The sequence below is a fragment of the Epinephelus fuscoguttatus genome, linkage group LG6, assembly GCF_011397635.1.
Source record: "Epinephelus fuscoguttatus linkage group LG6, E.fuscoguttatus.final_Chr_v1".
Classification (NCBI taxonomy): Eukaryota; Metazoa; Chordata; class Actinopteri; order Perciformes; family Serranidae; genus Epinephelus; species Epinephelus fuscoguttatus.
Genome location: NC_064757.1, coordinates 20,735,268 through 20,763,052, shown reverse-complemented (window position 1 = coordinate 20,763,052; position 27,785 = coordinate 20,735,268). Strand labels below are relative to the sequence as shown.

Here is a 27,785-nt window from a genome sequence, read left to right as displayed (position 1 = left end):
CAAATGTGTCCTCTAGCATTAATGGCTGCTTCAGCTGACTGAAGGGGGAAAACACCTTGAAGAATCATACATCTGAACAGCCCCTTGGCTCCGTCTGGGGACAAACTGATTGACATTCTCAGAAGCCTTGCTAAACACGCTTGCCCTCTAATACAGAGCACACACACACTCAGATTGACTGCCTATCCTTGGTTTTGCCCTGTCTTATACAAGTAATAACATCATGGGGGGCTATGGATGGTTATGAATATGGCTTAGTTTAAAGATATTTTAAATCCACGTGTAGGTTGACGAAAGTGGCGCTCCAACTGAGTTATTCCTGAAAATGATATTTAAATATAAAACATAATAAACATGAAAAGTTCCTGAGATATCTCCAGTAGTTTTCTCTCCTCCCCGTTGCAATCTCCAGATGATGCTTGCCAGGCCTTCGGAAGTCATCCAGTGCTCAGTATTGAGATTGCTTGGGTGGAAATCATGCTGAGCATGCAGTGGCCCATATCCAAAGATCATCGTGGGTGTTGAAATTATAAACTCCTCAAGCAAAGAATGTGAACTGCACAGATGGAAAAATATTTCCAGGCACTGACTGGTGCACTGGCTGGTGCACTGGCTGCGCAACAAGGATAAAGGCGTAAACTGACATCTGGCTATTGAGGGGTGTTATTTGCCTTAACAAGGTGCTGTCACATTTCAGATTTAGGTCGACCACACTGAGCCAAAGAAAATAAAAATCATGTCCTTTGGAAAAAAAAAAAAAAAAAAAAAATCTAATTTTGAAATGCCAGTCGAAGTTCTCACATAACCTCTGCTCAGCATCAGTTTTTATGAGAAAACCCGACATCATAGCTGATGCTTTCATGTGCACAGACTGCAGGGCATGGACTGCAGTTGAACTATGAAATCGAGTATGACTGCAAATTAAAGACTAAAGGATTGCAAGCCATTAGAAAACAATCGGCCAGTGCTTTCATACTGGATTATTATTTTTGGGTGAAATAATTTGTATGAATAAATGAATGTGTGTCAGTGTGTATTAAAGATTAAATGTAGCACAATCTAAATCAGTTTATCTTCATTATAAATCAAATACTATGCAAAATAATTGTCTGAAGGCACTGAAATTTGAATTATCTGTGCAAACTTTTACACTTGGTCACACAGTATTAGGCAAAACAAAACTCAATTTCAATTGAAGAAGTGATTGTTTTTTTTTTGGCAAATATGACAAAAGTTTTTTTTAAAATAAATAAACTGAAAAAAAATCATGCTCCTCTGCCTCCTCATAGTGCTCATAATGGCTTATGCACAAATCATGAAAACAACCAGTCAGAGCTGAGGAGTCTCTAACACAGCTGTCAATCATGTCAATTACTGATTGCATTGATTGACAGCCACGCTCTCTGAAAATGGCCTGTGACTGGTTGAAGTCTCCCGTCATGGTCTGAAAACAGATCCAAGCCGAGGTGCAGAAGTCTCTCAGACCACTTGAATTACAATGTGCTCAACGGTTATCACGGCATTTTTGCCTAATGATGCCAAATTAAACTGCCTACCCAATCTTTAATGCCCAGCTCAGACCAAAGATTCGCAACTGCTTGCAATGCACCGTTCTGCAACGTTCTAAAAACCTGCTGGTTCACACCGATGTAAAAAGATGAGATGGTGTATCATCTCTATGCAACACAAGCACATACAGTGAGCAGCTGTAGTGACCCCACCGTCTGACCTGCACACCATAGGGATGGAAACAGAGGGCTTGGCGGGGACGGAGCACCTGCAGCGAGCGAACACGTAGCAGACTTCACTACAAGCCGATTGGCTGTAGAAACAAGTGACAAGCTTTACGTTCTATAACCAGCTGCGACTCAGCGATTTGACCAGCGGAGTTGCAGGTGACACCATCAGCTGCCTTGAGTTGAGCTCAAACGGGTGAGTTCACATCGCTGCAACTTTTCTCTGCAACTTTCGATTTGTCACTAATCATCGGTCTGAGCTGAGCTTTAAGGATCAGTGTGTCGAATTTAGTGACACCTAGCAGTGAGGTTGCAGATTGTGTGTAGGAGAACTATGGTGGTCAATACGGAAACGTGACTGGCCCTATCTAGAGCCTGTGTTTGATTTGTGTGTTCTGGGGTGCTGTAGACTAGCATGGCGGACTCTGTGAAAGAGGACCCGCTCATTACGCAGATCTAAAAGCTCATTCCAAGGCAGACGTTGTGCTAGACTTTTTTGTCGCCGGTCATTTTGACCAACAGGGTCATAAAAATCCGGTCATAATCTATTTTTACCGGTCATTTGAATATCTTTATTATCATTTAAAAACGAAAATTAAAAGACATTTATTTTTCATTCGTTCGTTTTTAATAAATCCAACAAGCAAGTTATAAAGTGTGCATTAATAAGGACATGAACGAAAAGATGAACAGACATCCACACCCATGCTATCGGGCTTCGCCCTGGACACACCGGACGTCACTAACGCGTCCGGTGTGTCCAGGGCGTTATGTAGTTATGCCTGTAGGCTCAGTGACATAAAATTAAAATTGCAATGAAGTGATTATGGTATTGAAAAATGTGTTCGGTTATGCACTGTTGTGTTATTTTAAATTATAAACACGGTATTTTCTCCTCACGTTCCTCAGTGCATGCTGTTGTTATTTTATTTTGAAAATTGGCCGGATTCTCTCGTCTTTTCTGTGTCCGACTTCCTGTTTGGTACGATCTGCTCGATCCAGCTTGACAGAAGCGCTCGCGGCTCCCGTGAAAAATAGACCAGACGCCAAACTGAAGCACTGCCTCCGCGGGCGCTCCGCTCTGCTCAGCGGCCTGTGTGGACAGTCAGATAGGTTAACATGGGCGCTGACTGAAAACTGCCTCCGCTGCTGGGCGCTGTGCTTCGGTTCCGCGTCCGGTGTGTCCAGGGCCACATGTCAACAACGCTACATGAAGGCGATGAATGACTTTTTCTCTGCAGTGTGAAAACAGCAGCCACTTAAACCACTGACTGTGCACTCCGCCGCCAAGTGGGCAGGGGTGGTAATTGCAACCGGTCAAAATGACAGACGGCCTTCAGATTTTCCGGTCATTGTTGTAAAAAAACGGTCAAGGTTCCAAGGTAATGAAAACACAACCATTCTTATTTCTAGGTGATTATAAACTAATGAAAACATGGTTAGGAATGTTATAATTAATTTCTGCCAACAGACGCCCCTTAATCCTACACACTGGAGACACACATTTTAATAGTTGGATTTTGATTCATGCATTCTTTATACAATCTGAAATACTTTGAATTATGCTCAAGACACAAATGACAGTTTAAATTACACCACATATTAGAAAAGAACAGATTATACAGTACTTAAACAATACATCATAACCTCAGTGTATAATAACGAGAGATTACAAGCACGTCTGCAGTATTTGCACTGTGCGAAATGCATGTATGAATTCTACTAGATGTCAGTTTCCTGATTTTCTATAGTCAACACAGCAGACTACATGAATAAGCAGAAGAAGCCGGGCTTATCTTTCAATAACAAGGCAAGAGAGAAAAGTAAACACTACCTCTCCTGCCACCAGTATCTGAAAGACAAGGGGCTTCAGCTTTAGCTGTAACCCTGCGCCTGCAGCTCTCCTGATATCAGCGGAGAGGCTGCTGCAGCCCTGCTCTGTCTGTTGTCGTGGGCGATTGGAATGGACATGTACTCTGTTGAAGGGCCGTAAACAAGATTTTCAGCATAGCTCTGGCCAGGCCAGGTTGACAGCACGGTCTTATCTGATCTCAAACCAGAGAGAGGCGGTAGAACAAACCAGGCAAGCTCAGTTTGAGCTGCAGATAAGACGAAGCTAAAGGGAAGTGGAAGGGAGAAACAGACAGGTCCTGAAATGGACATTTTCACACTCAATACTGAAAAGAAAGTTTTTGACATTTGCAGCATTGTGTTTTCGGCTGCTTCAGGTTTCTGTACCACCTGTGAATTTTTGTGCTAACTCTCTCTACCCAGAATGCCCCTCTGCTTCGTGATGTGATATATAATTCAAAACTCACAGTAGTCACTGTTCCCAAAGACACACTTTTATGATTCTACAGTATTTTTCAGTATGATTGCTGTGTGTACATGACAAGTATACACAGTTTTGTCAGTTAATATGTTGTAGACGTGGCTTAAGACTGTGCAGTTTGTCTTTGATTGTGGTTATTATGGGCCGTGTGAGCTCCTTACCTTGTCCTTCCCCTGTTTCTCATCTTGATATATATTCCACCGCTCCCCATCGTTGCTGTACGCAAGTTTATATGAGCCAACAAACTGCACATGGCCAAAGTCTTTAGCTCCCTGGGTGATGATGCCTGTGACCTTGGTGGGCACAAGCAAATCCACCTGAAAGAGGAAGGAAACGTAGATTAATAAAGTAGAATGATACATCTCGAGGAACTTAGCTGATGAAAAAGTGTCAGAGACGCTACATTTTCACAATTTAGTCAGCATCTTTTTTTCCCCCCTCTGATGTCATCGGTGGATTTGCTGTGTAAAGACACTGGGTGCAAAATGTCAGTTTCAATTATTCACAGAATATTGAACAACAAGGCTAAGTCCACAACCTCGCCTCAGCAAAACAGAAATCGCACGCCGCAGCAGCTTCTGAGACCCGGACTGCTCCATTTGGGTTAATTTTTAATAGGTTCTCATTTGTTGCAAACAATTTACAACGCTGGGATGCGATGCAGTAAACACACAAACTGTTACTTATACTGACATTTTAGGATTCAGTGATGCTTCATTATTGAGAAAATTACACAAAATTGTTGGGTTAAAATTTAGAACATAGTTAAGATGAGCCCTAAAAAGTACCAGAGCTCCAACACATCTACCTGGTGCACTGGGGTTCAGGAAAATAGCTATAATGTCTTAAACAGGTCAAGCTTTTTTCGAAGGAGGACTTTTCCACCATCTTAATTATGTTAAATGAATAATGTATGTTAGTATCTAAAGCTAAGCAGAAGACATAACCTACTGACATGGGCGTTACAGTGCAGTGTGAAAATACAGCTTTTATTTTAATAAAGGGCAGTATTATAAAACATGTCCCTCCCACTGAGCTTTCATAAGACTAAAGCAGCGGGTGTTCTGTAATGTTAGTGTTCTTTCCACATAATGGAAATCGTTCTCCGCTTAAAAGGAACCTTTACATCTCTGTAGCACATTCAACCAAATGTTTATTGCTGTTTTGTATACAACAAAAAACCTTTAATACTTGTAAATATTGAAAAAAAAGAGACAAATACAGGGTGTGAATTTTCCATAGCTTCCCAAAAGATTCACTTTCTTTAAAAGAGCATGTTGTTTTACACTAATGTAAGAAGATGTAAATAATTGATAGCGCTGCCTTCCGGATTTCCAACCCTTTAAATGCTAATAGCCTAAATGTCACTGTAAAACTGTCTGGATTATCACATACATCTGTGCAGCACCGTTTCGCCGTCAATACAGGATGAAAAACAGTGTGCGACTTGGCATTTTGCCGTCACATGGGAAGATAGTGGCAAAATTTAGAACAGAGAGAGCAAAAGGGAGAAAAACATGCGCATGCAGATTTATTCATTTTGCTGAATATACACAACATTGAGGCAACCATACATCAAACTAATTGGCCTGGTCATAGGCCAACATATACTGAGTCACACGGCTCTGACAGATCCTAAAAAGGAGCCCTGCATAGATTAAGCAAATAAGCAAACAAACTGAATGCATGAGTTATGGCTCAGTTTCATTCCACCTCCCAGTCTTGACACATTGCAGAACACCACTGTGCATCTCAGCACATCGCGCCACACGTTTATTGCCTGCAATATGTTACAAACCCTGAGTCTTTTTTTTTTTCCTGAGCAGTGATGTGAATAAGCTCACTCAGAGGTTACATCTCTCATGATGTTTAGACCCCACTCAAGAGCTTCTCTTTCCTTCCAGCTGCTTTAAGATTGAGGCCTGCTCCCTGGGTATTAGACAGGTCTTCTTAAATGCAGACCCCCTGCCGTGTACATAAGCAGGCAAAGAGCCGGGTCCTGACACACATGTAGACAAAGCCATGCCTTAGCAAGTACAAAGCAAACTCGTGGCTTTCTAAAAAGGCATCCAAGTGGATAAACTCCCAGTTCTCCATTTGTGAGATGTTAAGCAAATGAAAGTGGGACAACAGGCATTTAAGTTTGCGTGCAGACATAATTTTACTTTTAACAATGCTGTGGTTACAGGTATGCAATTATGCAAATGCTGCACAGTATGTATGCATGCTTCATTTGTTGTGAATACACTATTTATGAAGTTTCTTAAATGGAAGCAGCCTCTACATCTATTTGGGTGTAAAGTGATGCTCATTTCCGTGTCTGACTGTGTGGAATACTTTCCTGTGATGTATAGGAATACCTTTAAACAACAGCTCTGTTATTATTACAATAATGTCACAGCATCCTGCTGGATAAAGGAGGGCAGAAAGGAACAGTGGCAGGGGCTGCTTGGTTGATTTAGAGGGGCATGACACCTTGCATTGTGAGGCTTTGATTATCCTCCAGTCGCAGAACGTTGAGGTAATCTCGTTCTACCCAAGCAGTCAAGTCTGCCACAAAAACAAAGGCAGGCTTGAAGGGGAACCTGTAATTGCTGTCACAGGTAGCGGTCAAAAAATACAACCGCCCCTAGCGACGCCGGCTCTCAACACTTTGATGGCCCAAACTGAATTAGGGAGCGAGATAAGCTTGTTAAAGCAAGGCCTCTCCTCCAGCCCCCACCTTATGTTCTTTCTTCCATCACACTCTCAACCCCATTCCCTCCTCCACGAGCGGTTAACCCAGACAAACTAGGAGTGTGTGAAGTCTTTGTGGCAATATCTGAACGCTCATGGCATACTTGTTTCAAAGAAATATAACACGAGAATCAATTGCAGGATTTTCGCTTGCTGTATCTGAGATTAAAAAGTAAGATCCTAAGCCTGCAGTTTTCCCAACAACACAGCTGCACATCCAAAAGGGAGACAGGGTCAATTACTTATTTGTACTTCTCTTTGATGGCAGCATGTGAAGGGGCAACACTTGCACACGTCTGCCAGACAAACACTCATCTCCCCTGCTCATTAAGACGAGAGTTGGTGTGCAAATCTTGTGTCCCTATTTGAAGTGGCTTTGCCATCGCAGGATAAAGTGATTAATGCAGCGAGAGGCAGCTTCATAAGGAGCCGAACGAGGTCCAGTTTCTTTTTTTATAAATACATCACTTGCATACATAGCATCCTGCTGACACCCTCCCTCCAGCTGTGCTAATTTAACTGTATGTGTTGAAGACTCATTTAATCTTCAAAGCCTTGGGGATATGTGTGTGTGTTAGTGTGTGTGTGAGATGCATACTTTCTGTATGTTCTCCGAGGTCACAGTGCAAAGATTCTGAATTGCATGCACACAACTCACAGAGGAATGAGGAGGACAATGTTATGGCCCATCAAGCCCACAACGGGGCAGCCATCATTAAAGCTTAAAGCTGCGGAGAGAAAAACACCCTGATTCACCGCTCTTCTCTCAACAGGAAGTCTCAAAACATCGACGGCAGGTCACTTTCTTAATCATACACTGAAACAGCACAACATGCTAAAAATCTCAATGTTATTAGCAGAAAGTCTGTCTTAAAAACTGGAGTTGTGGTGTTTACAAGAAGTCGGCAAACAGGAGGTATGAAGGGTCTTATGAAAAATGCTTTTGGGTTGCATTATGGGAAATGTAGGATCTAGCCTTTCTAGAGTGTTACCCACACTAGAGAAGTCAAGTTACTTTGATTTTGACTTTTTTGTTTTTGAATCTTTCTCTTCTAAGTCCCACCAACTTTGTGATAGTACAATACTAAATGGCTGTTCCCTCCAGTTCAGTAAGTGTTATGTTTATTCAGAGGAAACTACAATTTAGATAATAAAACCAAAGTAGTTGTAATAAAGGAGAATGGAGACAATTAATCCATATGGCACACAGTTAAAGACACCTGCCCATTTACATATACATGCACAAAAGACATTTAAAGTCTAGGCTCATGTTTTTGACTCCTGGTCCTCAGGGTTCTGAGCACGTTTAGTTCTTTGCGGTTCAAGCAAAAATCTTCTAGCTCCTGATGACCAGGATGGAAAACCACACAATAGGTTTGGGTGAAATGACAGTATACACTGTGCAATGCAAGAAATGTGTAATAAAAGTGTGAGTGGCAGGGATTTGACAAAACTATTTCTACCACTGGAGCAATTCGTGACAAGCTAGGTGGCAAATCGGGGCTGGATTCTCGCGTGATCTTGTGATTCTCGCATCATATTGAGAATCTAGTTGCCTCGCACGGTAATGTGTTTGGGCAGACATTTAGGAGGGTAAAGTTGTAAATACAAAAACCTGTAACACTGGAAATATTGTTGTCAAGAACTTTAAAGCTTCAATTTTGGAAGAATTTTAGTCTTACTTTTTTATCTTTTTGTTTTTGAAGTGTTGTCTCATGTGAGACAGTTGTTCTTTTGTTTGTATGAAAACTCCAAATAAAAGAAGATAAAAACCCAAAGTGATGAAGTATGGTTATTTTAAACCAATTCTTTATTTACAGAACAATTATTGTGTTGTGACATATGCCATTACCATGACATAAAATTACATAAACTGTGAAGACCAGTAAAAACACTAAGTAAAGCAGTTTCACATTATTAAACACTGTTTCTTTAATATTGCCTGGCATGTCAGGGACGGACCGCAAGCCCAATGTGCGCTCACCTTTAATCTCTGATAACTTTAGGTCGAGACATTTAGGCTGTTTTTACCAGGAGCCGAAAACAAAGGGAACAAGTGATTTAAACAGGTTAAAAAACTAAATGAATCAGTTTCATGTAAAAAAAAAAAAAATAAAATAAAGAAAAAATTGTGTTTTTTTTTATACAAATGGCTGTATTTTGAGTCAATGTTTGGTTTGTCCATTCTGGGCTGCTGTAGAAACATGGCTGTACAACATGGCGATCTCCATGGATAAGGATCTGCTCCATAGGTGGATAAAAACGGCTCATTTAAGGTAATGAAAACACAGTGATTCTTATTTTCAGGTGATTATACATTAAAGAAAACACACTTATTACACTTTGTGTTATTTCTGCCAATGCATCCCCCTAAATCCTACACACTGGACCTTTAAAAGGTAACTCACTAACACAAAATAACAAATTTTGTGACACACCAATAACCATGTTATAATTGATACTAATTATTACAGAGTAAATAGACGGTGGATATTCAGACGCTATCACTGTTATGGTATGGAGGGAAAATCTAGAGCCCCTCAGTGTGTTTTTGGCCACCAGTGACCCGACTGATCTCAATCTACATGAACTTTTACAAGTGATGTCAGATCTGCCTGCCACCTGAACACAGTATTACACCAGAGAAAACTACTTTGTGCTGTTGCAACACCACCATCTCCAGAAAAGCCCCTTAACTCGAAAAGCAAAGCTAAAATGACTCAAAAACGAGAGATGAGGCTGAAGGCAGACAATTTCCAGGCAGATGGCTGACTGAGTACAGCACTTCTCCACTGAGTGCAAAGAAAAGCCTGTTTGTGTCATGACACCTTTCTGAGTTTAAAAATGTGCCATTCCACACAGAGGTGAGCTCTGGCTAAGCCAATTCCATGAGATGTGAAGAGCCTCGCTGAGCTTGAAAGGTTGTTATGTGACATGTATGGCTTTTTCTGTGTGAAAGCACATGGTCACAGAAAGTGCCAGGAAAATGAAAATGAACAGATCTGAAATAGGGTGCGGCGTACTCTACTCAGCAATAACACCCGCCCAAACAAATTAGACTGAAACTCATATTCATTAATTTGGTTTGTTTTGTTTATTACTGTCAAAAACAAACAGCCTGTAGTCTGTCATAGACTTAGCCTGTTGGACAAAGAAGCCCTAATGACTTATTAAAATGCAAAATCTAGGGTGCTGATTATAAATAGCTGCAGGTCAAAATGAATAAAAAAGTTTCTTGAGAGCCAACAGCTTGCTGATGGCCAAATTTAAATATTTTGAGAAGGTACACCTTTATACCTTCGGGCAGCCTGTCGCACAAGGCAGCGCCGAGCATGTTCTGTAACCTCTGTAACAAATCGACAAATGAACCCACAGGTCCTACCTGATGTATAAAAACTATTTCTTTAAAATGATAAAACACAAACAACAAACAGGTTTCTGTGTGTGCCTCGGGTTACAAGTTAATTATGTGGAATGAGCTGTTTCAAAGTGTATAACTAAATTTGAGGATGGTGTGATAGTTTGATTAAATATCACTGTCACTTACTATAGCTGTCAGCGAGAGTAATACATTCTCTTTTAAATTTCAGTATGGCTTTTATGTGGCACACACATGCTGCTACACATTGAATCTTCTTTCTGACACCTTTTGTGACCGTTGTTTCCACATGGGGTGGTGGGATGTCAGAAGCTATAAATGCCTGCTGAGCGCTCACACAGAGAAAGCGAGGTGTGCAGACAGTCTGAAGTGTGACTCAGTTGCCTTGGAGCATTAAGGGTAGTAAAGGCGATGTCATATAGAGAAACTCCCCTCATGGCAGCCGCATATTTTCTCAGGCTGGTCACTTTGGTTCTGACCACATTCCAGCATGAACATAAACATTTTCCCTTTCTGGAAATTTGACAGGCATATAATGTTTTTGAAAGTGCTAAATGTGGAATGTGAATCAATTGCACTCAGCTGAAAGAAGCATCTGCATGTCGAATGAGCTGTCCTGACCGGAGGATAGATGTCTTTGTTACAGAGCAGGACGACTTGTTCTGGCAGTACATTAAGAGAGTCAGCTGGTTGGCTGGTCAAGGCACATCTTACAGCCAAAATGCTGGGGATATAAATACAGGAAAAGCAGCGTGCTGTGACTCACACTGCATTGCAATATGGTGGCAAGCAGACAAATTTGTAAGCCAAACGGTTTTACATGGCAAGGACATCGCTATGCATTGAACGTCCTCCCCCTTCATCCCCTCCTCCCTACTCTTCACTTCAGTCTTCATGCTAGCACACTTGCATGAAGCAATGTTGCACATGAGCTAACTGAAATTAAATGCTTTGTTATTCTGCCTAAAAATACCAGCCATTTCTCCATCTTCACAGTATATGCTTAGACACATAATGAGCATGCATGTAGATAACCTCAGGTGATCTGCAAAGACCAGAATGAATCTCTTTCAAAAACAGGAAGTTCTCAGTACTGTAGTTTCACATTTTTAGCCATGGTAACGGATGGCTCTAAGGATGCCAATGTCTGTCTGACGGTCTATCAATATACTACATTGGCCTTGAACTTTAAAGCAGATTATCAATGGTGCCCTGAGGATAAATCCTGATTTTGGTTATCCCCTGGCTTCCTATCTAATGCCACTAATATATCCTAATTTTCATTTATCCAGTCAAATATCTCAGTATCTTCTTGATGACTGGGCACAGCATTTTATACAGACATTCATGGTCCCCAGAGGATGTATCCTATCGACTTGGTGATGCCCTGACTTTTCCTCTTGTGCAACCACGAGGAAAATACTTGTGGTTTTGATATGAAATTTGGTACAGATCATAGAAAGAGAGTGAGAGTAGGATGGATGTTCCTCTACAAATCAACAAAGTAGGATGGCCAGAGCGACCATTGCAAAGAACTGTAACCATTGTAATACGCTAATGTTCATGTAAACCAACTCTTGGAAAGTCTTGAACTTACTATGCTGAGGTGAGATTTTGCAGTGATGACCATATGAGCAGGGGAGTAGAATTAAGCATGGAGAGGCGTCTTTTGTGCTCTCTGTTGCCTTGCTTCTAAAGAGGAATTAAGTTTTGCTGGTTTTAATTGCAGCACACTGGTGTAGTGGTTGGCATTGTTGCCTCACAGCAAGAGGGTTCCCGGTTCGATCCCAGGAGGGAGCCCTTCTGTGCAGAGTTTGCATGTTGTCCCAGTGTCAGTGTGGGTTTTCTCTGGGTACTCCGGCTTCCTCCCACAGTCCAAAGACATGCAGGTTTTCTCTGGGTACTCTGGCTTCCTCCCACAGTCCAAAGACATGCAGGTTTTCTCTGGGTACTCCGGCTTCCTCCCACAGCCCAAAGACATGAAGGTTAGATTAATTGCTGACTCTAAATTGTCCGTAGGTGTGAATGGTTGTCTGTCTCTATGTGTCAGCCCTGCAATAGTCTGGCAACCTGTCCAGGGTGTACTCCACCTCTCGCCCAATGTCAGCTGGGATAGGCTCCAGCCCCCTGCGACCCCCAACAGGATAAGTGGTTATGGAAAATGAATGAATGGTTTTAATTACATCATATTTCATGTTATCAATGTTTGTAATGTCAGATGTCAGTGAGATTTCTCTTATGTTTTTAATGTTTGCTCGCTAACACACCAGGTGGGGCGGCTGTGGCTCAGAGATAGAGTGAGTAGTCCACCAATCGTATGATTTGTGAATGGCCAGTCGAAGTATCATTAAGCAAGATACTGAACCCCAAATTGCTCGTGGTGGCTGTTCCATTGGTGTGTGAGTGTGTTAAAAACTGAGTAGCAGGTGTTGCCTTGTATGCTAGCCTCAGCCACCAGTGTATGAATGTGTGTGTGAATGGGTGAATGTGACTTGTAGTGTAAAAAGCGCTTTGAGTGGTCACAAGACTAGACAGGCTCTATACAAGTGCAGGTCCATTTAACACACCAGGACACACAGATATTGATCATTTTGAATGTGATTACAGGCCCAGGCTACATGATGAGCATCAAAAAAAGACAGAGAAAAGAAAAATGCCAGCTTAGTGTGTACCATTGGCATAAATAGCGTTCTCAAACCAGTTTGTGTGACACACACAGCCCCGCTGATGTGTCGTCACCATAACAACTAAGAAAAATGGGTTTCAAACTGTCAAATGACTACAGCAAACAGACTAATTTCAGTCTTATCTCTCATTCTATTTTTATGGCACAGACATTCATGTTCATGTAGTGTATTACATTGATAAAACTTAAAGTGTCCAATTCTTAAGTTGTGACAACATAACCTGCAAACATACAACAATACCATCAGCTTCAGTTGTACTTTGTATATAGAGCTAAGCAAATATTAGCAAGCTGACATACTATAATTAAGACTATGAAAATGGTAAACATTAGACCTGCATGTTAGCATTCTGTTGTTAGCATATAGCTCAAGGCACCACTGGCAGCAGGGCTGTAAACACTTAGTTTTATTATCAGTAGAACACATACTGTAGACATATGTGACAATGCTGTGAGCTTCCTGGTTTTCTAAAGGAGATTTTGTCATGTTTTTTCAGGGGCTTGACAAATGCTGCTTGCTTAATCCCACTGGGTAATTGGTAAAAAAAAAAAAAAAAAAACCTCAAGTATAGTTGAGGCTGTGTTTATATATAATTATAATGCTAACATTTGAATAAAGTTGGTTTAGAAAGCTTACATCCCACACACCTGCATGGTCAGCTTTTCTATTTTGTAGACATCCTTTCCAATATCTATAATTTAACACAACAACTTGAGTGCTTTAAAATAGAAAGTGCACATTTAAACTGATATTTAATTCCTATTCTTTCCTCCACAACAAAGGCAGCCTTCCATCAAAGCCAGTGCATTAAAGCACAACCATCACTACCTGAAATTCTAATAGGCCACTCAGAGCACACAGCTATAAAATAAATGGAGCCTCAGTTCAGCATGTCAAGTTAAGTCTAAATGGTTGCATGAACCAATGGAGGGAACTGGCCATGGCAAAAGGAACAGGAAGGAAATCAACCATGGTGGTCTGATCATTTGGAGCCATTACAGCAAGGTGAACAGCATCTAAAGAACAAGCGAGCTGCATAGCATGTCAGCATGAGTGAAGAGAGAGACTCAGATCTATATGCGTAAAAAATAGCCTTGACACTGCAATAGTAAGGGACTTTGGGGATTTCACACTCTGTTTAATGTTCACTGTGACTAGACATGTGATGGACACTTACTCACTGATAAAATCTAAAGTAGTCTGTCTCCCTGTGTGATCTCGTCTGAAATCAAATCTGTAATTCATGCTGGAGGGAAAAAAAATGCTTTCTGTTGGAATATTCAGCGAGTGTAAAATGTGAAATGATTTAGTGGCCTAAAATTCAGTGTTCCAATTCTAACAATGTTTTTTTTTTTTAAAAGGTCCTGCAAATAGGTGAGTTAAAAATAAAACCGTTTATGACTCTGGCTGCGGCACTTACAGCTCATCATACCTCGCTTCTCTCTTCCCTTTCCTGCTTCTCACATGGTCTATAAAATATTCATATGGAATTCTCACACGTGTGCGCGCATACACACACACTCTCTGCACACAAAGCATGATGATGTGCTTCACACGCAATAAAAAAGGGAAGCATGAAATTGGGAAATAGATAACATTTATGGACATACTGTAGGTGGTCTACGCAATACGACACTCACCCTAAAATGAATCAATGCTTTCGATGGAACCTTAGCTTAACTTTGGACCGTTCTGAATTAATCATAATACCGCATGTAGTAGTGCTGCTTAAGTGCAGTCCACACTCTCCTGGGTGCGCAACATAAAGATGTCTGATTTAAACGTAGGATATCCTGCTTGTCAGGAGACGGCTTAGAGACACTGTCTGAAACCATGAGATACACATGCAGAACACATTGGACCCAGTCTCTGCTGCACTGATTTAAGCTCTGGCGCCTTCACTTCTGACAATTCCTGCAGATCCCACGATTACAGCAGGCGCTGCTGCAGACTCATGAATCACTCATCCCAAGATAAAAACAGATAAATGCATCCTACGTTGGCTGAGAGGGAGTGAGAGGGACAGAGGTAGAGAGGGAGAGGGAGATGAGGATCGGGATGTGGTGTTGAAGGATAAGATGGCTCCCTTGGATAATGAAAACAAAAGAGTAACATTACACAGGTTCCAAGCAGACCTGTACATTTAAGGCTACAGTATAGGGAGGGGACGCTAAAAACCACCCAATTGAATCAGGGAAGCAGATGGATTTACCATCCCTTCCATAACTTCATTTGGGACCTAATTGAATCAGCATACTAGCTGCAGGGAAATTGAATAAAATAGAGCCACATTGGACAGGATTAAAATGAGGCTCTGATGATAATGCCTTAATGAAATTTACATCAGGCATGTTTTCAAATTAGTGTGGATTCTTTCGAAAATTCTCCTTGAATTCTTGGGTAATGTTCTCAAGATGATCAAATTAGCAATAGCTGGCGGCAATGTTTTTTTGAACCAACACACTGTATTTATGTCTTCTCAAATTAAAGCACATTTTGTAATATGACAGAGTCCCTAAATGGGTAGCCAGTAGTTAGATATCCAGTATCAGACAGGTCCCATCTGACATGCTTCTCTAGAGAAGTCTGATAATGATCCACAACAATCCCTCTTAATGTGATCTTCCACATTCAAAAAAAACAAAAAAAGAAACCTGCCAAGTCTTATAATCATGCACTCATGGCTACACGGGGCAAATTTGATCTTGCCTTCCTGAAATTGGGCTGGAACATCTGCCAAAGCAAGTGTTGGCTGAGGTATTTGCAGTCATGGTTACATCTGTTATCCTGGCTTCAGAGCTTCGTATCAGTGTGCGGTGCCATAACTCAGATTTTGTTAACAAATTGTGGAGGGAAGGAAAAAAAAGAGGATGTGATGCAGTTATATTAGACACAGCTGTATATCTGATAATGGATGTCAGAATGAAACTTGGTGTTGTTTACACTGACGAATTGTTGGCTCAGTTGGGAATGCGTAAATCCTACCAACGTTGTGTCGGATAATTAATATTGTCACGGTAACTCCTGTGAAGGCTGAATCAAGACAAAATTTACATGCACGGAAGGGGAGATGCAGCCCGGCAGATTAGAAGGTATGCTCGAGCCAGTGTTCATACATTTCATACTATTTTCCGGCATCACAGCTGTGGCTAAATGGTTGTGTGCTTCTCGCTGATTGCAACAGAAACCACCTGGAGACGTTGTCCCTCTAACATTCTGTTTCTTTAATTAGTTCAGTGAGAAAACTTGGCTGCAGGTGCTGTTCTCATTGATTCAGTTTTGTGTGTAGAGTAGTAGGACAAATAATGATAAAAAGCTGAGCAGCCGGTAGAATAAAGGATGAATCTAATGTGATTAGAACTTTGAATAGTCAAATCTGCGGGACAAGTGCCTTTATCTAGTCTCGACCAGATCAATATAGTATGACAGTAATAAAAAAAAGAAGGATTTAAGAGGATAGCCTCTGTATGCTGCCTAACAATTCATGGTTGTAGGGACTGTGTTTTCCATTGAGGGGGGATCAAGCTTGAAGGACGCCGAAGACGTCTCACCCTTGAAAGTTCCCAATAAATTCTTGCTGTCCATTTTCCCATGCAAGTAATTTCAACAAAGTACTACTCTCTTGTTCTTGAAATACAGACATGATCATTGCTATTCCAGATGATCAAAATCCCTCTTAAATCCTTTCATGCTACAATGCCTTTACTCTCTCGGAGGCAGCTTTTCTGTCTTTAGAAAGGACACGCTTCATCTTTGCTGCATAAACACTCAAGAAGAGATGAGAGTTTCAATGGGACAAATTAAAGCCATTCTCCTCTGTGGATGGATGAAACAAACACCCAGCTAATTCTATTGATTAAAAGAAATAGAGTTTGTTGTCAGCAGCGCTGTATTTGAGGTAGGGATTTGATTAGGAAGCTGTGCTCGACAAAATTGGTGTAATGATAATACCCGGTTTGATTACAACAAATGCACGCTCACAGGCGCTGAGTGGGAATCAATCTTGCATTACGTCTACTTATTGTTCCTTCTAGCTTCTACTCCACATGGGACAATGCTCTATGTGAAGTGTCAACATGCATTGATGCTTTAGGAAACATTGGCAAACAGCCGGGGTAATTTACTTCCGCAGTGTATTAATTCATGCCATTGCAATTCACGAGCACATTTTGAAATACACAACTGAATAAAACACACTTTTAAATTCTTATAGTATAATGGCCATTTTAAGACAATAAATGCAAATAAAAGATGATAAAAAATAATTTGAAACATAAAAGAGGCACCTCATTGACATGGAAACTGATTCACCCTTTCAACTGTGAATAATTTAAAGAGTAACTACATCCAGGAGTGGGCTCTTCCTTGGAAATTAAATCATCAGCAGGGGGCTAAGACATGCCCAGTCATTGGTAATGAAAGCAGGCACCATAAAGGTCACCTGACACCAGATCAGCCAATAGCAAAATGAATAGTTGAGTTTAAACCAGTAGAGGGCAGTCGCATATTTATGATCCAATATGTAGAAATATTTTGTGTCAAGACTTGGACCTGAATCCATCAGCAACACTACTAAATACCCAAATACATTGGTTTTCAGCACTTATTTTATTTTCCTATTCCAATAACTGCTACTTTTGAAATGAACTTTGATGTGAATTCATCTCCATGATAAAGTAGGTAGTTTATCATGCGAGGTCTGTGCACTTAAGTAAAATGACTCAGACGCTCAGACTTTTTCCCTTGGAGGGCCAAAACTGAAACTTAATGGGGGGCCACGGGCTAAAAGCAAACACCGATCTGGACCCCATGATGGGCCAGGCCCCACTTTCCCACTCTATGGTATGCTCCTCTACGGAACTGTAACATTTATTTGATCTGACTTATTATTGTTTCAAATGTAGAAACTGTGAGAGCAGTAAAAGCTACACTTAAAAAGTGAAATCCATTAATGATGCTTTTTGCAAAATTGATTTCATTAAATATTTGCTCTCTGCAAAATACATTTCACTGACTTCAGCTGTTCATCTGCCTCCGCCTCTCTACCTGTCTCCTCCTTAGTTCCTGTGTGCTCCCATCTGACCAACACAAGTCCCTCCATGCATCCAGCGCTTCACCTCCTACTGCCACTCATTACTGTTACACTGTATGTGTATATCTACCGTCTATCTACAGCATGTGCTCTGCTAGCTCTGCTGCAGTATCTTAGTCTGCAATTGTTTTGGTCAGATTAATGAGACAGAAAAGGCTCTGTCACTCACAGGACAAGGAGAAGGTGACCCAACGCAGCTGGGCAGTACAAGATTGATGATCCCAGATCAAGTGTTGGGTTGCATCCATCTGAGGTGCAGCCTGTGCTGTGCCCAGTCTGAACATGACGAGAGTGTCATCTGAAATTCAGCCTGCTGCAGTCTCCTCTGGTATAACCAGTGCCACCCCCCTTGGTGCCGGTGGACTCTGGATCCAAGAAGTGCTTTATTTATAAAGCTTTGGACCATCAATTAAGCATATCCTCCTGACCTATAGGAATTCAAGTGGAAGCCAGTGCCAGGGATGAACAATGTTTAGGGACTTTCACATTTCTCTGTTGGGGATTTTTAGCTGGTTAAGAGCCAGTGCTACCTTTTTAAATGTCAGTAGTATGCTAAGGTAGTACGCTCTCGTATCTGCATGACCTTGAGGGGTTCCACAAACCTTTGTAGTGTTCCCTGAGTATGCAAATCTGTCATCTCAATAAACATTGTGTAACCACTTTTGCCCATGACAGATCATATCATTCTGCCATGCACTCCTACTCTTGACTGCACCCTTTTCCAGGCTCAAAAATGATACCCATGGAGAAATACATTGAAAAAGCACTATCTACAGAGTTCATCCATCTCTCCACTTTGCCTGCTGGCACTTGGTTCTTCTTCATAGGTAAGGGCAGGTCTCTCTCACACTATACCCATCAAAAGAGCCACCATCATGTGCCTTTTATCTAATGTCAAAGCTTGGCTTGTGTGCCAATCATCTCGCAATTATTCAACAATGTTCTTGATGACATGTTCTAATTCTTCGTCTTTGTGTGTGTGGATGACTATTATTTTCTCCAGGTCCCTTCAAGACCATGGTCAACATTAACCTACTGCACCTACTGGGTTGTTATACAGAAACATCTGAGACGCTGCCATTAGAAATGGGCAGGCGCTTCAAAAAATACATGAGAGGTGATTGGATTAAGTATCGGTTGATCACTGTCTACCATGGGGCAGTTGGGAAAAGAGCATATAACAAATGCTACTGCAGTCTCTAAGCTAACCTCTTTAGAAGACGCCACTGTTGTTTTGCACAAACGGTTGCCTCTCCATGTCATCACACACATCTAAACCACACCTGTGACTGTCAGTAGCTCCTAAAATGATGCCAAACACAAACACCCAACTCAAAGCTGAAAAAGGTGGATTTCAATGTGATCTTGTTATATCACAATAATCCAGCTGTCATGCAAGGTTAGCTCAGCACTTCTCCAAGGTCCCTAAGTGGGGGAGAATCAGTTTTTTGTCAAATCCAAAAAGTGTGAATTTAGTGTCCGGACCACCTCATTGCTGAGCTTCATCATCCTTGGTGGCCATGTACTGTAGCTACAGATGGATTTTGCCAGCAAAGTCAGGAAACAAATGGCTGCAACCCAGTTCTGTCACACAGCTGCGAGGACTGCCAACTTCTACCAGTAACAACTTCTCTGTTATGGCAGTGCCATTTATTATTCCTACACTCGATTCACATTATTCACATGCACTCCTGAGGCCTATACAGTGTGTCTGAGGAGCTCAAGCATGTTTCATCATGGCACCTACTGTATATTGATCCACCCTCACCATCATGGTAGTCATTCAGCATGAGGGTACCACCATTACCCTGAATAATCAGAAACTCAATTCCTTTGCATGCCTCTGCAACCGACTGTCACCAGTGGAAATAAACTATGTTATTGGCAATAAAGAAATGTATGCAGCTAAACTGGTGCTGGAGAAATAACACTAGCAGGGGCCCTCGACAGGCTTGAAAGAGCTGTGACTGTGATAGGTCACTTTACTTATGTCTGTCTACTTGTCTTTTTTCTCTCCCATCTGGGTTTATAGTCTCCCACTGTGCTTTCTCCTTGTTCCAGCGTGTTCCAGCAGAGAGATTCTTTTTTCCCTTGTGCAGGCAGTGCCTTAGCTGCTAAGCTGCCGCTATTTACCTCATCAGCATCTGCCTATGCAAACCTCCTTTCTCGCAGTAGTCATTTGCTTAATTGTTATGTGTGATCTGCTCTGCATATGCTAGTCGACATTTACCCAAGTTCCTGAGATTTTCCTACTCTGCGTTTGATTAAAAAAACCCTGCTAAATTCTAATCCTTCCTGCTGCTTGGTGTTTTCTTTTGGGCCCAAATGTGCTTCACACCAAACAGTGTTAGCAAAACAATCTAAATATCAATGTCTAATACAATGTAAACATCAATATTTGTTCACTCAAGTACAAAAATGGTTACTATTTAATTACTGGAGGGTTATTAGTGTAGAACTTCAGGCCTTGTTTACACCTGGTATTAACATGCATCTTGGGTGATTCGATCACAAGTAGACAGCTCGAAGTAGAGGTGTGAATGCAGTCAAGGTGTCCTCAATGAGACTTGAGATCCAATCATTCAGACTACAGTCAGAGGTGGTCTGGGTCATATATGACCACATTCTTTTAGCAGTGTGTATACTGATGTGTCCTGGGCCACATTGACAGTCCTCCTGTGCAGCTGACATCCTTGCTTTTCTGACTACCCACCAGTTAAGAAAGCTTTCTGTTGCTATCGGTTAGATGCATTGGTAAAGGAATGTCCCCACAGCCGTGCTCCTTTTGGGCCTGCAAACGGCCAGTTTAATGTCTGCTCACTAGCACAAATGAACGCAGCAGCAGCTGTTAAACCGTCCCAAGAAACTCACACAGACACCGAAACATCTCTAACTAGATGTTAAACCCGTTAATTACCGTTAGCTGTGTGATGCTAACACTTAGCCCCGATGCTGTGTGTATGCGGGCGAACTCTCACCAATTGTCCCTGGAGCAAAGCTCACACTTCCTTGGCAGAAGTGTCCTAGCGGCAGGGAGGGGCAGGGACTGCAGGGTGCGCATGTCTCATTATAATCAGAGAGAGAGGCAAGGAAGGGCTGTGAATCAATGCGCTGCACAGGCTCTACAATGAAATAAGAATTTATCTCTTTAAATAGCCTAGTAAAGGCTGTTTAATACTACTTTTTCACAAAATTAGCGCATGTATACAAGTTTTTTAAACACAGGCAAACCCACTTAAAATAGGCAATAGATTCCTTTCCCACTGTCAGTATACCTGTCACATTCAACAGAAAACAGGTTAGTAAACAGTAGAAAGCAGCATGGAGCTCTGTAAAAACTTTGCAGTGGTTACTTTTTTTTTAATATATCTCTGTCATATTCAGTCTCTCTTTCAAATTCTGTGCTGACTAATGTTTATTGATGTTTGAGCACTGCCTGGGTGGAGACAAATGGTGCTTTGTGGTGGTGCGTCATTGCATCTCGCTGGTTAAGGGGCTAAAATTAGCACAGTTCACACAGGTGTTGTGTTTCCATCAACACCTATCAGAGCCAGAGCCATTAAATACCCATGACTACTGAAGAGTTATGTGACCCGGGTGTGAATGCCAAAGTAACCTTTCCAAATACATTAAAAGGCCAGATGAGAGCAAGTGTTAGTGGTTTTTTTGTGCTTTGAAAAAGGGGCTTAAGTGTGGGTATTCTTTATTTGCACTGACAGCAGGGAAGTGAGATCAGATCTTAAGAGCCCACTGAAGACGCATGTGGAGACGCATTCTAAAGCCAGCTGTGAACCAGACTGAATTAAAGCTGTCCACCTGTGATCTGATTACCCAAGATAATCACCAGGTGTAAACACGCTCATAGAATTTGTGTTTAAAACAGATTTGACTCATTTCATAGATGCAATTAACACAAGTAATAATGCATGTAATACATAACATGCAGGCTTTTGCTCTACCTATCCATGATGACTTACGTTACCTGATCAGATACCTAAGTGACTAATGTGTAACGATAACAACCTGTGAGCTGGATTTCACATCAGCTGAATTTCCATTTGCACAGGTGCTACTGTAGTTCTCTCAAAGTTTTCACATCCAACTTTGAGCTCAGTCTGCATCGTCAGAGGCAGAGGTGATTATCAGGGTGCCACAGCCACACACCACACATATTTATCACTTTAAGGAGATAATTGGGTGTGAAAACCTTAGAGACAGGGGATAACAAATGAACCAGCAGAACGGAATTACTTTCATAGCTTGTTTTGTAACCTTTCCAGGCTACAAATAAATTAAACAAGTTGCAAATTAAGCGACACATTTTGCTTTATCAATGTCTACGGACCACATTTGTACATTGCATGTTGGGATGATACTTAAAAAAAAAAAAACTTCAACACATCATTACTTACTGCACAGATGTACATGATTTCTCTGTGGAATTAGGTAGGTTACTGTATTGGGCTGAATTAAATTGCACATTCATGGTACTGTGTTTATGATTACACAGTTGGCCATGTTTGCAGATGTGTATCAAAGGTTTGTCCTTGTCATTAAAAGGGTTGGGGAAAAACTCATTCTTAGATACATCACAAATTTCTCTTGATGGATTACGTGTCAATGTAGAAAAGTCAATAATCAGAAATTTAAAACCCAATTCTTGGCATTATGATCGCCTGTTACAGTTCTGTAAGATCAAGCTGTAAGTTCCTTGTGATAGCAGGCTAAATCTTGTATATTGTGTTCACGTTCTAACACTACTTCTTAAGTTTTGGTAAGGATGGCTGAGCGTGAGTAGCTGCAGATGGATACAATCCGATTGGCAACCCCCGATGTAAAAGCCAGCACATTGAGGCATTTAGCTTCAATGATGCATTTTCCTTTTGTTACTATTTTTGCATTAATAAAAGATAATAGAAGTATAATTAATCTGTTTATTTTAATCATGGGTCATCACAATTATACTATGTTTTAAAAGTAGCCAGAAGACACCCAGTGAGAAAAATCTGGTGTAGAAATCCATAAAAATTAAGCATCAAAATGCACTGATAATCTTTATATTATAGCATCGTAGCCCTCTGAATTGAATCTGGAGGGGCATAGAGATTCCCACCACTAAATGCAACTCCCAGTGATGGTATGGGAAAATAGTGGAGACAGTGGAAGGCAACAGCCAAAAGCACTACTGTTACTGGAGAACTCTTTCCAAATTTGAAGATAAAAAAGGCGACTAAAAATAACGTGAAACAAAGACGTGAGCTGCAGCAATGTGAAAATATCTGAAAATATTATGAACCTGTTCTGCTTGTTTCCCTTGGGAACTATTCTACCAACATACACCATATTGTACCTAAACAGTATGACAATGGCAGCATGTGGCACCTAAACTGCTTGTTTGGATCAGCAGCAGAAAAAGAAAATGTTTCTGCTATGAAGGAAAACAACAGCTAAGTATAGAGAGTATACTGTGGAGTGCTTTTGGTGATAAATCTCTTTGTAGTGAAGTGTCTGCACAGCACTATCTTCGGGGGCACTGGAAACAGCCACTCTACTGTAGCTCAACTAAAGGGTTAGTATTTTGTTTAATCTTGTGTACAAAGCTTAAAGATGGCACCCGACCAAAGCGAAACTCAAGGACTATTTCTTATTTCTGCCACTTTGCCACGGGGATTTGTGAGCTTATAAGGGTGTGAGAAAACATGCTTAAAGTTCTTTTGGAGAATGTAATTTGAGACTTGCGGTCCTTTCACTCACTTTGAATAACAGCACATTGTCAACCTGCCAATGTCCAGCTCAAGCATGCTATTAGTCTGATATCTTTACATGTGGAAGAATTATGAGTCCCTTGACAGATCGGTGAAGACACAACACCACTGACTGTTTAACTCCAATACTACATATTGTGTCATCTGGGAAATGTTCTCTTTCTTTAAGTGAAATGTGTTTAATTGTAAAAGGATAAACTTTATACACTACAAAATTAAAGTTTAACTATGGAGGTGTTGTGTCCAAAGGCATTCACTCCCTTTGCAATACTTCTCTGCAGCCTTGTAACGGCAAACAGCTGTTTATGTTCTCAAGATAATGTTCTCAAACTTGGTCTAAGATCTATATCGGTATGTCATTACTGTGGACACAAGTTAAAATATGGCCTCTAAAATGTTCTTATCAGAGCACTTATTCTCTTTAGTACTTAAGGTTTCCTAATCTTCACTTCCTGTCAGTACAGATACCGCCTGGAACCTGTTCTAGTGCTACCCACAACATGAGATGTGATTCAGCATTCAACATCGTGATCCAGGAAAGTGAATCCTTTCTAAGTACTTTGTTGACTGCAGTGCAGTTAAGAGATGCGAGATGAAGAGACACAATCACGTCATTCTAACCATGTTGATTTTTTTTGTCTGAGGAATGTTTACCGTAATCCACCAAAAAAAAAAAAACCTCTACACAGTCCTGGAGCGCAACTCGCCAGAAATCTGCAGTGCATGTGTTGCATTGACAGGGACAGTGTGAAATTGAAAAGTAGCTACTGTCTCTCTGGCAATTTCTCTTTGCTATGTGGACATGTTAATGTGCATAATTAACTAATCAGCTTATGCCAGCTGGAACACTTGGCAGCTCAGTCTGACAGCTTCAGCTCCTCTCTTGAAAACATCTTGAAAGATTCTGGTTCGGTCTCCCTCTGTGTAATTTTATCTCCTGCCAGGCCAGAATAACTTTAGCTTGGGTACTCCCCAAACAGGTCCAGTTCTTGGTGTTTTTGAGATGAAGATTTTACTGTTTTTTTGCGGCACAGAATTTCCACTCCGTAAGTATTTAATCGACTTAAAACCATGTTCTCCACTTGATGATCAAATAATTAGCATTCAAATGATTCATTGCATGTTTGAGTTGTGTAATCCTATGATTGACATAGAACAATGTGTCATTTTAACCCAGAGAGCCGTCAATGTTTTGTTAAATTGAGTCAGTAGTGTTGAATTTCATGTCACCATTTAGACAGAATTCGTAGGGAAACTACAAAAGACACCAGCTATAATACATGTTTAATGTAATGACTGTATAATAAAGATGGACAACATGACAGCTTCCCAAAAGTGAAGCCAAAACATGTCTATGGCCCCCTTGTGGCTGGCTGCAGTATCTGTCATAAAACCCGCACCCAACATGGGACATGGAAGTCCACATCAAATAATTTTTTCCCAAAGGTGGTTCCTGGTATTTTAGATTGTTCTTATCATGCTGATGTATGTTCAAATGTTCATTTTTCTGGTGGTGGTGTTTGTAATGAATTATAAACGCTATAAAAGGGGGGGAGTCGGCATGATTGACAGCTGTGTGGGTCAGTCCTTGTGTTCGCAATCAGCAGTGTTGCTCACTATTGGGTTGTACAGGTGTATGGGCAGGGACTCCACTTCACAGACTCTGGCTCCAAATGATATCACTAGTGCAAGATGATATCACCCATATGTGGAATATTATGGCTTCATTTTTCAGTCTAAACTTTAGCTAAACAACAATCACTAACATAAATAAAAACATCAAAAACAATAATGATAAAGTTACTATGATGTACTTTTTTTTCCTGTCAAAAGGCTAGGTTGGTTATTTGATAAATAAGTAGCGCAGGATACAAATCTGTCAGCTCCCAACTCCATTGTTTGCTACTGAAACGACATCTTGTCAAGTCCTGTGCATCAGGGAATCCAGTTTGATTTCATGTCTGTAAAGAGTTTCCCACTGCTTCCACTGCGGACCAGAGCAGGAGTCCTGATTAATAGGAATACTTATTTTGTCATTAGGGCTGATTAATTCCATTAATCTGTTAGGTTTAAAGTCATTCAGTAATGTCACTGAAAATCAATTAGTTTCCATGGCAACCGGTATGAAGACGACACTGACTGTGGGAGTTTAACAAATGCATATAAGATGATCACTAAATATAAAAAAAGTGGTCAGCTCCAACAGCTGTATCCGTATTAACGCGGAGCAGCACTTATCAGTGTATAACTCTTGATGTCTGCTTTTAAAAAGCCAGATATTGTAGACGTCTCTGTGCGCAGATATGGTCCTTGGCAGTGGAAGCCATTGATTTTCTCACTGCGTCTGTATAGTATCTCCCCTTTCCTGCCGGCACAGCATGTAATATGAGACCACAAGTTTTCCTTTACCCACAGCAATCAATTTTGCTTAGCCGAGCACCCTGGCCTGGATGCGGCCTGCCTAAGTACCTGTCTCCTCCGACACACAGGCCTGCATACGCTCACCCTGGACAAAAAGCTTTCAGCGTAATAAAAAACATATCTGACTCAAGACCCGGCCAATCTAATAACGGCCAGACAAGTCAGCATGACTACAGAGCGCTAACTGTGTCACTGCCAGGGAGGCGGTACGCGTGGAGCGAGTGCAGCTTAGAGGCCAAGAAATCAAAGAAATCATTCTGATCTTCAATTCCCTGAGAAGATGATCCACATCACAATTTCTTCTATGCTATCAGTTTTACAGCTTGAAGTAAGACGTGGTTTCATTCTCTAAAAGCAAAGAGCGCTTAATGGCTTTTTTCTTAAAAGACCAAAAAAAAAAAAAAAAATCCAATATACGTGGCCATATGTGAGGGCATACTGGGGCATGATTGAGTCTGATTGATATGTATCTTAAACTCCCGGGGGCTTCCATCAATCTCACATATTGTTAAGCAGAAAGACTCGGGTGTAAACGTTCACTTAGAGATGTGTCTTGTCCCTTTCAGGAGACATTTTCAGCCATCAGTTACTGTAATGAAAACAAATGAATTGGCTGTTTTCATAGAGATAGAAAACCTGGGCTGCAGCCAAAGATAACAGGGCTAAACTCTTCCAACAGAGGCAGTGTGGGTGTTAGATTCAAAAGGACTGGCATGAAGAAAAAAAAAAGAGACTACCTATTACTGACTGTTTCTAAGAATAATACTGAAAGATAGCTAATAGAGCGAGGTTTTTAAGATGTAACTTCCTCCACAACTCACACTGTACACATCAATGAGGTCTTTCCCTATGAAATATAATTGAATCCATTGGCATTCATTACCATGTACACGCCATCAATTACTATGCCAGGGAGGTAAGAGCTAATCCTTCAGCGGAGTGAAAACCAGCTATCTGCAAGAAGCGGGCTGTCTGCTGTTTATTTCTCTGCTAATATACTGATTGAATTTCTACAGTAGCTGAAACAGATAACACATTTAGAGACAGATAACATCTTACCTGCAGCCACTGCGACTGGTCGCTGTGTCCAGCTGTCCAGGCATTGACCTTGCCCTGTTTGTCCAAGCGGGCCTTCCCAGGCTCCCAAGTGAACATGTCCATGTTGAGCGTCCTGAAGATGCTTGAGGCCGTGACCTGGTAGTCCTGGATATGGCCTGACTTCATTCCTAGTGGTTCGGAGCAGCCTGGCAACAACAAAAACAAACAGATTTGCTCCAACCCTCCTGACTGCATAAAATATGCAGCATGACACAACATGCAGGAGGCACACTGCAAAGGATTTTCAGATCATTTCATGATTAATTTGTGTGTACAGATGGATGAAACCTGCTCAGCTCACTCACCTGTTAGCTCACAACCGAGCAGCTCCATGCGTAAGGTGCAGTGCCTCCTGCAGACTTGGGGGTAAATGCGCACGTACTGGGCTTCAATGGGAGGGGTGAAGGAGTTGGCTGATGGAGCGTTGTTATCGACGTTTCCTCTGAAAATCTGTTGCAGGGGATGAAATAACAGCAGATGGGGGCGGGGAGGATGGTGAAGCAGATCAGTTTTGCCCTAATGTAGCAGTCTATCTGGCG

At 41.3% G+C, this 27,785-nt stretch overlaps 1 protein-coding gene across 2 annotated transcripts in view; it reads right to left on the bottom strand.

Annotated features, from left to right (window-relative positions):
- The window catches only part of LOC125890468 (EGF-like repeat and discoidin I-like domain-containing protein 3), a 149,661-nt gene that overhangs the window by 13,229 nt on the left and 108,647 nt on the right, over positions 1-27,785 (bottom strand). For both annotated transcript variants that reach the window (XM_049579133.1, XM_049579134.1), the window contains exons 7-9: positions 27,552-27,696; positions 27,208-27,392; positions 4,230-4,385 (exon numbers count right to left, since the gene is read on the bottom strand). In XM_049579133.1, the coding sequence (XP_049435090.1) occupies positions 4,230-4,385; positions 27,208-27,392; positions 27,552-27,696 (486 nt within the window). The remainder of the gene's footprint in view (positions 1-4,229; positions 4,386-27,207; positions 27,393-27,551; positions 27,697-27,785) is intronic.